The sequence below is a fragment of the Temnothorax americanus genome, unplaced genomic scaffold (genome assembly GCF_048541705.1).
Source record: "Temnothorax americanus isolate GAGA-0224 unplaced genomic scaffold, ASM4854170v1 Scaffold14, whole genome shotgun sequence".
Taxonomy (NCBI): Eukaryota; Metazoa; Arthropoda; class Insecta; order Hymenoptera; family Formicidae; genus Temnothorax; species Temnothorax americanus.
Genome location: NW_027509275.1, coordinates 1,550,301 through 1,564,060, shown reverse-complemented (window position 1 = coordinate 1,564,060; position 13,760 = coordinate 1,550,301). Strand labels below are relative to the sequence as shown.

Genomic DNA, 13,760 nt, shown 5'->3' with positions numbered 1-13,760 from the left:
TAACAGGAGGTAATATATCGACGTTGAGTACATGCATGCACGTAGATGTCTACAAGAAAGTGTATATAGAAACCTATTTTATATACAATATATTTGTTGCAAAACTAGATTTCTACAGATATTTTTGAAAAAAATTTATCATAAACTAACAGCGTGTGCTAACAAATGTAAAAAGGGAAAATTTGCTTGTTTGAACTCGCCAAGAAATTTATAAATTTATATAAACGAAAGTATATTTATTGCAATTGAAATTTCTCATATATATTTTTCTTCCTGTTAAATTCCGTATATTTTTCTTCCGGCTAAATATAATTTTTTTTTACAAACAGAATTTCAAGATAGATTTGATAAGTTCTATATATTACATCACAAATCGGAATAATTTTTAAAATATATTAAAAATATTTATTGTCTCTTTTGAATTCTCTTAAAACTTTCTAATATGTAACATGGATTGGGGGATTGATATTATAAAAAAATGTCAATGTCAATAATATCTCTGTTGTATATTAATACAACTCTCTATATTAATAGAGATAAATATTTCTAAATGCAGATCATTTTTTCGTTTTAATATATATACGACAATAAATTATTTATAATACAATACTAATAACAATAACGAAGCTTACAAGCAGCTTAAATGATCTTCATATATATATATATATATATATATATATATATATATATATATTAAGCATCTCTCCATTTATTACTAACTAGCATCTCAAGAATTTCATCCTAGCTTGGCTAATTAATCATTGGGATACATCGATTGTAATCTTTGATTAACTTTTTATTGCCAGTTCCGAATATACTTAACGATCTTCATACGACAACACTTTGAAAAGCGTCATGCTTTTTGGCACTTTCGAAAGAGTGCCTATAATCTTCATAATCGAGCACGATTATAAAAGTCTTAAAAAAAAAAGAAAAAAAAACGAGATAGGACTTTGGTAACTTCGCGCTCTTATCCTCTCCCTTCTTCTTCTTTTTCTCGGGTAAAGCAACTCATCCTTCGGAGTAACCGAGGTTCCTCCGTTTTAGCTCATGACTTTATCGATCCAGGGCACGAATTTCTGGATATTGGTATATACGCCGGGTAGGTGTTCGCGACCGCAACCGATGCCCCAAGAGACCAAACCGATCAGAACGTGTCTGCCTTCCACGGACATTGTGAGCGGTCCACCCGAATCACCCTGTTACAAGATAACGTGTAAACGAAACTCTTCTAATGTTACGTGTCTTTAGCTAATTACCAAATTGAGCGAATACCTGACAAGAATCTCGTCCGCCTTGTCTATAACCTGCGCAGAGAAATACATCGTGAATGGTTTCTCTCCTACCGGCTGCTCTGAACCATTTCTGACATTTGTCGTTCGGTATTACCTAAACAGAAATATGTAACATATACACATACACACAATGATATATTAAGAAAATTATTTATCGTGTAATTAAATAATATGAATATTATATAAGCAGAGTAATAATTAAATAATATACAAATTTACTTACGGCAGATAAATTATTCTCGTTTATATTGGCAATAATTAATTATGTGAATAAATAAATATAAAATATCGCAAAAAAATCGCCTTATGGAATTGCATAGGTATAGAGACGTTTTATCATCAAAGATAAATATGTTAGCCAAGAGTGTGCTCACCTCGACTTCGACTTCTTGAAGAACGGTTGGCGCCGAAGTTTGACCATGCCTGGTTCGTCCCCAACCAGCGACGGTTGCGGTTCGGCCGGAGAGCTTCAAATTCCTCGCCGGCAGGCAAACCGGGACGATGTGCTGCTTGAAAGCTACCATCCGGGACAGCTTCACCAAAGCCACATCATTTCGAAAGTCGGTAGGGGAGTATTGCGGGTGTATCTGTCGTCATTATAATTTTCAACGTAATTATTACTAATTAAGCTTTCAGCTTTGCTGGATAAAGTCCAATAAGCGTGCGTGTATTTTGCAATTTCTTCTTTGATATTATACACGTCGCAATGCGACGCGAAGTTTTTGGATATGTGCCGTTAAATCAACAAAGCTTAAGTCATTATTTAAAAGCAGAACCTCTTTTCTCTCGATATTAAATTCTTCATGGAGCAGCCGTTCTGTCTGGTCTCGAACGTCCCATTCCCCGAGTCGAACTTTTAAATTGCTATTCGGTGTCCTGACATACAAAATGCGATATATCAATGTTCTTATTACTGTGTAGTAAACTGTTGCGACAATAATAATCAATACTAACGTCGCGACACAGTGTGCCGCGGTGACCACCCATCGGTTGTTCAGCAAGGCACCGCCGCAAGACAGTTTCTTGGTCTGTAAGAATCCGGACTTGATAATGGCGGCCTGCAACAAAGAGAACGTTTAGAAGCCTATTTACAAGCGCGTTACACGAGATACGTATCCGAGCCCGCGATGTAACGGCTCGCGGCGTTTAGAGAAGATTTAATAGATTATTTTCCTCCTCGCTCTCCGCGCTAGGCGAATCGAGCAAATTGATGGCTCGTTCCCGATGAATAATGCAGAGGAAAGGAAGAGTGTGTCTCGCTCCGCGAGACCCGAGCGAGAGATGGATTTATGGCGGCCGAGCGAAGAGAGGAGAAGGACGGAGAGGAGAGAATCGCGCGAGGAGGACCCTCACCTGCCACGGATGACTGCCGAAACTGGACGAGTGTCCACCTACGATCCTGTTGCTCCTCGTGTAGAGCTCGCCACAGCCTGAAAGTACGATCTATGTTAGCTATCGCGAGTATAATGTTGGGAAGGTGATATTTGGGGACGGGCACATGATCGAAGAGATGATATTTGTGCGTGTCGTATAGAGGAGAAAATATATGCGAATATGCGAAGGAGAGAAGCTCACGCTGAAAATTATTAACTGATACTTTCTACAATTATCGCAATTAAACTGATACCTTGGTGTTTGCTTAAGATTGTTCGCGCCTTAGCGAGAGACAGAAAGCAGAAAATAGACGTGGCACAGTGTAGAAAGTTCGCGCGACTTTAGGAAATCCATTTATTTCTATCGCAAAAGATTATAGAACATTATCCATAATTAATCGTTGCAAAACTTTCTTAACACGTGATTTTGTTCAAGATAGAAAGAAGAAGATAGAAATATTCGTATACTTAAACATCACATAATTAAACACGTGTAATTAGTATTATTTTACCTATTGGCCTATTAATTTTACAAGTTGAATTAACGTGCAATTTAATAATAAAACATATGTAATATAAAGATGCACGTTTAAAAATTTTATTTTGTTGAAAGATTATATTCTATTTCATGTTTCTACTTCGGATTTCAATGTTTAAAGGGACCCGAGGACTGTTAAGAATACAATTATTTTCTTCTTTGTTCCATATTGCTTCATGAAATTATGCAGTCTTCTATTATCTTCCTTGTTTCGCTTTTCCCGTGTTATCCCTCGTTCTCTGTCTCCAGTCAGTTTTTCAGCATTCTCTCATTTTTTTTCTTCAAATTCAATTTCTCCAATTTCAACTTTAATCATTTTCCGCAACACTTTATACAGGAAAATGTGTGCGATGTGACGACGAAAGCATTCATTTTTGTGCGGTTTCCACGCGAAACATTGTGCATGTTTGGATACTGTCTCCGTCATTTGGGATCCGTTATAGATCGATTTGATTATTATTAACTGGTATATTTAGTAACAAACGTAGTAGTATAGTATTTTGTATTGTCTCGATGTTATCCATTTTACAAAATTCGTCACAGTTTGTCTCGTATATTTCGTACTGATTTTCGTCAAAGCTGTAATTCTATATAATTCTATGTTCTTTAAAATCAGTACTTTTCTTCTCGATATCAATGAATTAAATCTGATACGAAGTCTAATATAATTATCTGTTGACATTTATTGGCATAAATCGCGCAACATCAACACATACAAACATATCACTTATAATCCAGTGTGATTGGATTAAAATCAAGTATACCTGTTTCGATCGATCGTAATAGTCAACATCGAGTATATCCAAACCAATAATTATAATCAGGTGCGCAAGATCTCACTCTGTTGCAAATAGAATTGATAGCAGTATAAGAAGCAGAAGCTCGACCAGACACGTTGAAGCGATACACAAGTTCTAATTGTAAGGAGTATAATTTTTGAGGTGAGCTCAATTTCCCATGCTACAGAAGACACGGCGGGATTCTCGCGTGCCTGTAGTCCTCGGAATCTGAACTCACCGAGGTTTTTCAGCGAGCCCTCGACTCGTGCGCTCGACACACATCGTGCTCGACATTCGGGTGCAATAATCTGCGTGCATTCTCGTGCGATTACCACGGTATCTGGAGTAGTCCATGGCGTTGGACGAGTCCTCGATCGGCCCGCCGGAAGCGGCGGGCCGATAGCCGCCACCGTCGTACTCGTCCTGCGGATATTCCTGAACCGTGTGATGCGGCGGACGAGTAGCGTACGTCGGCCGGTCGTGGCCGACCGCGAGATCGTTCGGTCCGTCGTGGCTCCAGATCGCGTAAGGTGGCTCGTAAAGACTTAGCGGATTACCGACGCCACCCACGTACGTGGGCCGATGGGCCTCGTGGCTGTGCGAGGGCCTGCCGGGCCTGCCGGGCCTTACCGCGCTGCTGTAAATGTGCACGTCGTCGTCCACGTATGGCTGTTGGTGCCCGAGATTTATGGAAAACGCTGGGCAACGTAACACGGTGTTGCTATTAGCTACTCGGAATCACTCGCGTCGCGCGGCTCTGCGCAGCCGAATTTAAGCCCGATAACGTGGCAATTATAAGTAATTGTGCGCGTATATATATATAGCTGATATTTTAATCACAGCTATAGAGGATTAAAGACTCTATCAGTTTAGAATGAATCTATCTGAGAAATCAACAAAGAAGATTATTATAATACTAATAATATCAATAATTTCATTCACCTGCATCGCTTTTTCTATAATTGTTCGTTGCAACAAACACTTTTACTCAAATCAGGCAAAATCGTGTATCGCAAAATAAAAAAAAACTTTTGCTTATACTTTTCAATTGTGTTACAAAATAATACGATAATTTGTAATTGTCTTGTTCCGTCGCTAACATTATTTCCTCGCCTGTTTCTAATCGTGCCATTGTATTGATGGTCGCGCGGTTACGGTGAGCGACTTGCGGCTTGGGAAAGCACGCTCGCGTAAAGTTCTACGGGCGTGCAACGCGATGCCGTCGCGCAAACTAGGTGTGAATAACTGTATTTGAAAGTGCCGACCGTATACTGTCGCATCGTCTGTGGGCGCGCGACACTAGCTGGACGCTGTTGGTTGTGTAATTTCGGATGTCGCCGGATAGAAATCAGGTTACTTCCAGCCGGCGCGTCTCCTTTCAGTTCGCGATTCGCGATAAAGCCAAGCGTTCTCAACCTTTTCGCGATCTAATCTCATCTTAATCCCTAACGTCAGTCTGGTAAAATAACGTTACATCCCCCACATTGAGGATAATTACGTTAATTACAGTATCATCTGTATTCTCTTTGCGCCTCTTCGTTAAACGCGGCTCGAATCTCTCTACTTGACGTAGAGTAGTACACATCGAACGTATTATTTTATCGTTATCGTTGCGAGTGAAAATGAAAATTGGACAATTTCACTTCCGTAAACAAATTCTAAAGCGTTTACGGAAGTTGTTCGCGAGCAAATCGCGCTAAAAGCGCGGCGGCGCAACCTCGAAGTCTCGGTTCAGAAACTCGGTTTAGCGACATTCGAGGACACGGACCCTCTTTCAGGATGTCGTAAATTTACGGCGGCATGACGGCAGATAAAAAGGACCACGCGAGTTAATTGAGACACGCCGTTAAATTAAAAACTCTTCCGTGAGAAAAAAAAACATATACGGCGTTTCTCATTGTTTCCTCTATTGCTAAATGGTAGATTAAGAAGTTCGCAGACTATTTCACAGTTAAAGTTTACCTATTCTCTGATTAAAGTTATTTCATCAGTATACATGTTTTTTTTCGGTATAATGTGCCCGAGATACGTCTTAATGCGAAAGAACTCACTGGCATTCTGCAGCAAACCCGGGGTCGGTCGTGGTTGTTCGGGTATGTCCTCGTCGTCCACGCAGCAGCTCCATATTAAACCTCCGGAACAGAGATCGACAGGTCGACCGCCGCCTAGAACGCAGCTGATGCTGAGGCCGCACTCGAACTTGGCACCTTTGTACTTGCACGTTTGCGGTATCACTGAAACGGATTCCACGTATAAACATTGATATCTATGTACATTAAGTCGCACGTTTGCCGATGGATTATTTTAATATTATATAAGTAAACAATCAATAAATACAAATGTTTGCTCGAAAATGATTTACTCAAGAATTTATCTTCTTGCTAGCATAAAAAGACATCCAAAAATGAAAGTCTGTTGCGATATTGATGAGTTTGTTTATCTCTTGTCACGCGATTGCAGCTTTAATTGCGCCAAGTATATTATTTCACACAGCATCCAGCGCGTTTTCCTGAAGATCAATATTCATCGAAATGAATCTTGTATCGACTTTCAATACGTACAATTGCATTAATAAGCTTGCTTGTAACCGATGTTGTACTTTGTCAATGCTGGAAAGTCAATGATATTTGCTATCAATTTTTATTTTACAATTTTCAAAAATATCAGATATAAAATATCGAATATCATCTCGATCTTCCTATTGTTACTCATTTATTTCATATACAATTTATTTCATTTACAGCTTACGCGCTTTAAATTTTTTAATAAATTAATCTGCAATCTATAAAGTTTATTTCCAGAATCGATATATCTCATTTGATTGAAAGCACTTTTAATCTTTCTTTAATTTTCATTTTCGTCCCATTTTCAATCCTACATACTTCTGCCCAACATATCCATAAGGCCGCTCTGGAGATTGGAGCTGTGTCCTCGATGATCGTTGGTGTAGTTTCGCTTCTTCCTGAGCGTCTCCACGAGCAAGGCACCTTGCTGCTGGCTGGTCAGCTTCCTCCCTCTGCCCTGTCGATGTCCGTCTACCGTTTCCTCGAATACTCCGTTTAACCTCTTTCGTCTCATTTCGTTCAGTAACTCCTGGAGACTTGTTTCCTCTTCCTCTTCACCCTGCGGGTCCTTTTCGAATACCTCCTGCCCGCTCCAATCCATCTCTTCCGCATTATGACTCAGGAAGTGATCTTGAGTATCTGTGGAGAACACCGAGCTCTTCGTCGGATGATCCGCGTCCTCCAATATGGCGTCGGTGGATCCATCACCGCCGTATGGAAAGTTCGAAAAGTACTGATACTGTTCGACCTTGGCTGGTCTGCCTATCACGTTCTTCAGGGTGCTCTCGATGGCTCGATTCTCGCGCGTCAGGTCCGGTCGCGTTCTGGCGGCTTCCGGTTTCCAGAGCTCGTGATGCTCGTCCGAATCGTCGTCGGCCACCGCGAATCTTCTCGGCGAGTTTTGGAGAACGTTGTCCTCGCGCGAGTTCGACGATCTCGATCGATACGTATCGGATCGCTGCAGACGAGTTTCTTTAACTTTGACCGGCGCGATCGCTCGGCTCGCAGTCGTGATCTTGTAATCCTCCCTGCGTTTCCACGAATAGGTGTCATGGTGATCGAAAGCGCTCGCCACGGTCATCAGGAGCATCCCGAGCACGATCTTCATGATCGACTTTGACTTCCGTCCTTGTCACTTCGAGGATACCTTGCGCATCGTCACGATCTCACTGCACGCTCGATAGTTAAAAGGGACGCACTGCGATGAGGATGACTCACGAACGGTTTATCTTCCTCTCCATTAACGGCGATCGATGAAGAACAGTGAAGATCTCACTGAAGACTAAATCAAGTTTCTCCGAAATTATTCGAAGAGAAACTTGACTTAGTTGGAAGCTGTAAGTCAAGTTTCTCTTATTCGACTAGTTGAAATTTCACTTGCAAAAACGTTTGAGGAATTAATTGGCACACGGTTAATTTCTTTGAATCGCCAGCTTCTTGTTTTTTTTTTTTTTTTTTATACAAATAATATAACTTTTGACTTTGGGAAAAATCTCCGATTTTCAATGCACTTGATAAGATTTGATTATCGATCCCGGAGCATAAATCCTTAATCTCGAATGTAATTTATGGCCGAATTTCTGTCTCACAAATCTCTCACTTCGTCGAAGGCTCCCGCGAGCGGCACAGTATTTCGAACGATTTTGGGATCCCATGTAAGCACGGCCATTTTGATATCACTGGTTTCTCTTGCGACAGCTTCGATTTATCATGCAAACTTTCCTGCAGAAGGTGACAGCGGACGCAGCCTCTTCTCGGCGATCGCCGACGCGTGATGTACGATCGAGAGACAGTGTCAGAGGTTAAAGGCGCCTTATGACACCTGACCGGAGTGACGGTGAGAAGCCGTGACAATACACGCCTTCTGCACGTGGACTGGCTTGAACCGATGTCCCACGATCGTCTCGATCTAAGAAGGCGTCCACTGCTTTCACCGGCGTCAGCTTTCCCGCAACGGCAGCGACGGTGTCGTCCGTTATGGTCTCTCACATTGGTTCCCCACCTTCACCATCGCCAGAACGCATCGCGGTGTTGTGTGCCTTATTTTCCATTTCTTTCCTCGTTGAGTTATTATGTCGCCGCGAAATTGTCGTACTCTGAATAGCTGGAAAACTTCGTCAAGATTCGGGCCAGTCGCCTCGCGAGCACGGAAAACGGGGACGGTTATTTCTCCGACGAATCTTTTGTTGAATCGTTTAAGCTACATCTTTGGTCACTCTGTTGTTTACTATTGTTGAGATATATTTTTTATTGCTGTCAAATGCGGAGATCACATTTCAAAAGAATTATAAATTTTTATTGAGATTTTTTCCCTACTGGTGTTATTTTGTTGTTTTCATTTTCCCGTTAGGATTTTGGAAGTTTCATTACAATTACGATGTTATATTAAAAAAGAACGATTGAATAATATTTACCGTTCTACCAAATTTTAATAAGCATTCAGTTTATTAAAAATAAAAAATTGTGCGATAATTCCGTCAGTAGTATATTGAGTTTTATTATAAATAAAGGATATAAGAGAGCGTATATATGATTTCGAGAAATCGGCTATTTGTTAAACTGGACATTTACATCGAATAGATTCGATAGACTGAGATTTCGCGACCCAATTTCATCGCATGGCTTCACAGACAGTATTTTTACTTTGGCGGATAAAACTTAGATCGACGCAAACCTAGACCTATTTTTACGAAATGTCCTATTAAATTCATTTAAACAATAAATAAATTTAACGATTAATATTTAAACTTCAAATCTTATGTTTGCAAATTTTTATTTTTAAATTAGTAAAAATTAAGTAGAAAAACACTTAGATCGTTCTGTGAAATTTCTTATTAAAGATTGAATTAAATTCAATGAAAATTCAGAAGCCTTGCTCGTTTGTAATTCAGTAATTCAGCGAGACAGTACTAGGTATCATTTTCAATAAAAGGAAAGATATCATCGGCAAAATGCTTATAATCACAGAGGTGCGCTGAGGTCACAGTGAAAACGGAGCTTCTGTGCGCGCTTCATTATAAATATTCTTGTAGAAAGTAAGCGTCGATAAAAGTGGCCTTTCAAATACGATTTTCCGATTTCGTATCTCTTGTTAACTCAACTGTGTATCTTTCGTGCTTTGCTTACATTTTACGGTAGAAAATTATTATAATCGCAGTATTTTCTCTTTTAGATGATAGTTATATTAAATAAAATAACGTTCAAAGGAAAAATTCTCCTTTTTATTTTTTTTTAATTCCTTAAATATATTCTGGCAACAATAAATATTTAATTCTAATAGTATTTAACTTAAATATTTGACATAATTTGTTTGAATAGTTTTATTCAAAGCCTATACATCAAAGAGAAATAACGTTCTGAATTTACGTGTTCTAAGCGATTATAATTATTACATGCAGCAATAATAAAAGAAATCTCGGATTGCCTGGAATAGATAAAGATATAGACCATGTTGCTTCGCTTGTATAAATATGAGTATCCGGTGAACGTCAACCGGTCTGTCATCCTAAATCTTTCCATCTAAACCTATCATTTCGACGAGATCTCACCGTTGCGCGCAAGTGTTACTCATACGGCTGAATCATCCTTATCGCATGCCGCTCATTTGTCAACTGAAATTATTTTAAAGGACAGTAATAGATATCAGTGTCAGGATTGTTTATCGCCATCACTCTTTTAATTTCGCAGATGACATATGAGTGACATGACAATCAAATATTCAAATTATATTTAAATTATATTTAAATTGTGTTATTAATTAAATGACTCGGAAGCAAAAAGCAACCCACCGAGAGTATCTTGCCATAAACACCCTTCTATAGAAAGCCACTCGGAATCGACGTTAAATTGTTAAATCCCATGTATCTGATGCATAGATATATGCAGAGAGGTCACAACGCTCTTAAAATCGAGCAAAACAACTAATTAATTAAGTACGAAAGTAGAAGCGTGCCATGAAACTCCATTTTCTCAAGAAAGTTAAGAGAAATTAATTTATTATTCTAATATACGAGCAAATTTTTTCTTTCGAAACAATCTTTAAAATTTATGTTAATACCTGTTTATTTTTTATGATGTAATGCATGAGCCAGCGTGTCGAGAGTAATAGCATTACCTCTAATATATATTATAACACTAACGTAATAATAATGACGCTACTTACATCCAAGTTCATCGAAGAATCTCATCTGTCCGTGCGAGTCGATCGCATTTTCGATATTTTCTTCTTTCTCTGGCTGATCTAAAAAAAAGTACGTTAAAATCTCTCTCGGTTTTAGCATTATTTACAATAATGAAAAAATGTAACTATTCATTTACCGAAATTCCTCAAAAATCGATTGTTCTTTCTTTTATTATTAGCGAGACAGCAGATATCGGCGATCAGAAGTAGCGAGATAAGCGCTCCGGCTTTGAGAATAGTCATTTCTTCCCTCGGCCGTCAGCGGTGATCGTGCGATTCACTGTCGTTCGCCAAACATGCTCACGACGTCGTCATGAATCGTTCCTGACCCGGCGCCGTATCATTTTGCCGCGATCCACATCATGGATCTCACTTTGAAATCCGTGTCTTCCGACTGCTCGCCGTCCCGCCAAATCTATCGAAGGCCCAAAAAAAGATCTTTATGAAAAAAGATGAAAAAGAGCACGCCTTTTATATTTCACAAGCTTTTTTACGTGGCGCGATTCGCCCGTTGCAATCGGATCTAGTATGTAGTTTTACACTGGTCCGTTTAATTAAAGAGATCGAAGAGGATTCGATAATACGAACCTCGCTGAAAAGTGTTAATTGCTGGAACTGTGAAAGATTCGCCTTGTAATATAATCGCATTTCGAGGGCGGATTCGTTCGCACAAATTTTGTAAAAATATCTTTGCGACGATTTTTCGAGCGCATCATATTATTACATTGCTTTGTTACATCGTTTTATTATTTACTTTATTAAACAGTTTTTTATACATTTTCTGTAATTCAGTAGACAATTTATATTTCTATTCCACGTTTATGGGTCAAATCCGGCCATCCTGTCTTCATCTCTGTACAATGTCACGTACAATGTTATCTCAAGCTGAGAATCAGGCCGTTTCACGTGAAAAAGTTAACACGGAGTAAGATCTTTCAGAATTTCGTAATTCTTAATTCTATATCATCTTTTAATGCAGAATCTTTCTGACTTCGCGATTACTTGTCGAATTTAGGACTTCACACCCCGAAATCAATGATATACGTGTCTTGCTTTCGTTTTTAACAAATTTTGAAATTATTCCCATGGCCGTGTATGAACAAGCTAGCGGTCACATTTTGATGTTATTGTGCATCGCGTCAAAGGGTTAATCGTGAGTCGTGCGGACACGCTCCGGTTTCTCGCGTCGATCTCGGGGAACCCTCGGGTCTTTGTCCACATCCTCGATCGGTTCCTCAGCGGCATACCGTGAGCGAGTTCACGTTAGCGTGTCCGAAGACGTTCACGTACAGTCCGGTACAAAAGTGGGACACGAAACCAGGCCACCGAGACAAGTGGCACGCCTTTTAGTGCTTCGTAACGTTCTACAGCCGATCTACATGCGGAACCATGTCCACGCGGCGACGTTACCCCTCCTCTCTCTCTCTCTCTCTCTCTCTCTCTCCCCCCTTTTGGTTATTAGTGAAAGTTAGTGGTAACTTTCAACTTTGACAACGACGGCGGACTCATCGTGGTGAGTGCGGGGTGGAGAACGTGCCGGGTCCTCGTAGGCACTAGATCACGTTTGCGAGCATCATTTTGAAGAGACGTTTTTCAATCCTCTTACTATGAATGACGAAGTACTATCACTTGATACGAAAAATCGGTAGCAATCAATAAACAAGTGACAGGATATAATAAATATGTTTATCTTACTAAAAATTAGTCTCCATTTAACATTTTTCAACTTTCTATCTCTTTTAATATTACTTGTGAAAGTAAAAATTATCAAATCCGTAGAAAAATCTACTTTTCCTTGGAAGTATCGCGGAACTAAATTATGCTCGTGCAGCAGCTCTACTTCGTGAAATAAAAGCTTTATTCTAGAACAAACTTCGCATAACTGTTCCGTTTAGATGGTAGGAGGCGAATTGAAGACGGAGGAAAGAGTGAAATATCACTTTCAACCATCGTGCCGTAAGTTACGAGTTAAAACCCGTACACGAGGCACGCGCTATTGTTTTTGATTGCTCGACTTTCTTCGCGCTTCTTCTGTATAGTAAAAAATAAACAAGTGGCATTACGCGCACGGTCCTGGCACACTTCATCTAATTTGAATCTATCCTGTTAATTGATATATTCTCGCCCAATCGATCCGCTGCTGGTTAAAATTTTTTTTTATATCTTGGACATATTATTTATTTTTTCTAAATGCAATTTAAATAATGGGTATTATTTATCTAAATAATATCTCCAGAAGATATATTATTTAAATTATTCGAGCGCGAGATTCTATAAATTCTTGAAGGTCTTAATTAATTAAGGAATTAGAGAAGGGTTTTATAAACGAGCCTGCAAATGAATTCTAAATTCTAAATTCTAAATCTTCATTCTAAAGAATCGAAAGCACGTGCAGCGATCCGGACAGCCTCACCTGGATTTCTATCAAGATCAAGGTTGAAGGCGAGTCTGAGATCGTTCGCGGATTGCAATATGACATTCGCAGAAGAGACGCTAAGGAACTCGTACTTTTTTCCTCGATTCAATCGATTATCGTATATGTCACGTTTAAACCAATAATCACTGTTGTTATTCACTAGAAATATTAGAGAGAAGGTAATAGAAATAATATATTCCTGATTTAAAGAAACTTAAAATTAAAATTAAATGTCAATAGAGATATAGAAAGTTTTACCTGATATAAAATAAAGCTTTATATAATTGTACTTTATCTTATCTTTGCGTTCCTACCTTTTTTTAATATAATATTGGTATCATACGATTACACACTTTGCGCTTGAGGACCCGATCACTTTGCGGAAACGCGTACTTTTGGGATAAATTCACCTCGCGAACGTTAACGCGAGGTAATTGTAACATTAATTCGAGATTTTATTTGTCCGAGAAATGGAAACTCATATCACGGTTTATGGTCACGTTCACATATCGAGACGGACCAATGAATAGAGCACCGCCGCGACACGCGGTTAACTACTGATGAGGAACAGAAACATCAGCATCCGAGACCACTCTCTTTGACCTGTTCTCACTC

General features: G+C 39.3%; 2 protein-coding genes across 2 annotated transcripts in view; one reads left to right on the top strand and one right to left on the bottom strand.

Moving 5' to 3' along the window:
• The window catches only part of LOC143894512 (uncharacterized), a 195,702-nt gene that overhangs the window by 50,288 nt on the left and 131,654 nt on the right, over window positions 1–13,760 (top strand). The window lies entirely within an intron of this gene.
• Window positions 697–8,693, bottom strand: LOC143894519 (uncharacterized). The gene is made up of 9 exons (XM_077400849.1): window positions 6,868–8,693; window positions 6,037–6,219; window positions 4,318–4,683; window positions 2,649–2,725; window positions 2,250–2,353; window positions 2,072–2,171; window positions 1,670–1,882; window positions 1,276–1,389; window positions 697–1,199 (listed from the first exon to the last, which is right to left on the bottom strand). Exons 1-9 carry the CDS (start codon window positions 7,655–7,657, stop codon window positions 1,044–1,046), a joined length of 2,103 nt encoding a protein of 700 aa, XP_077256975.1. The 5' UTR covers window positions 7,658–8,693; the 3' UTR covers window positions 697–1,043.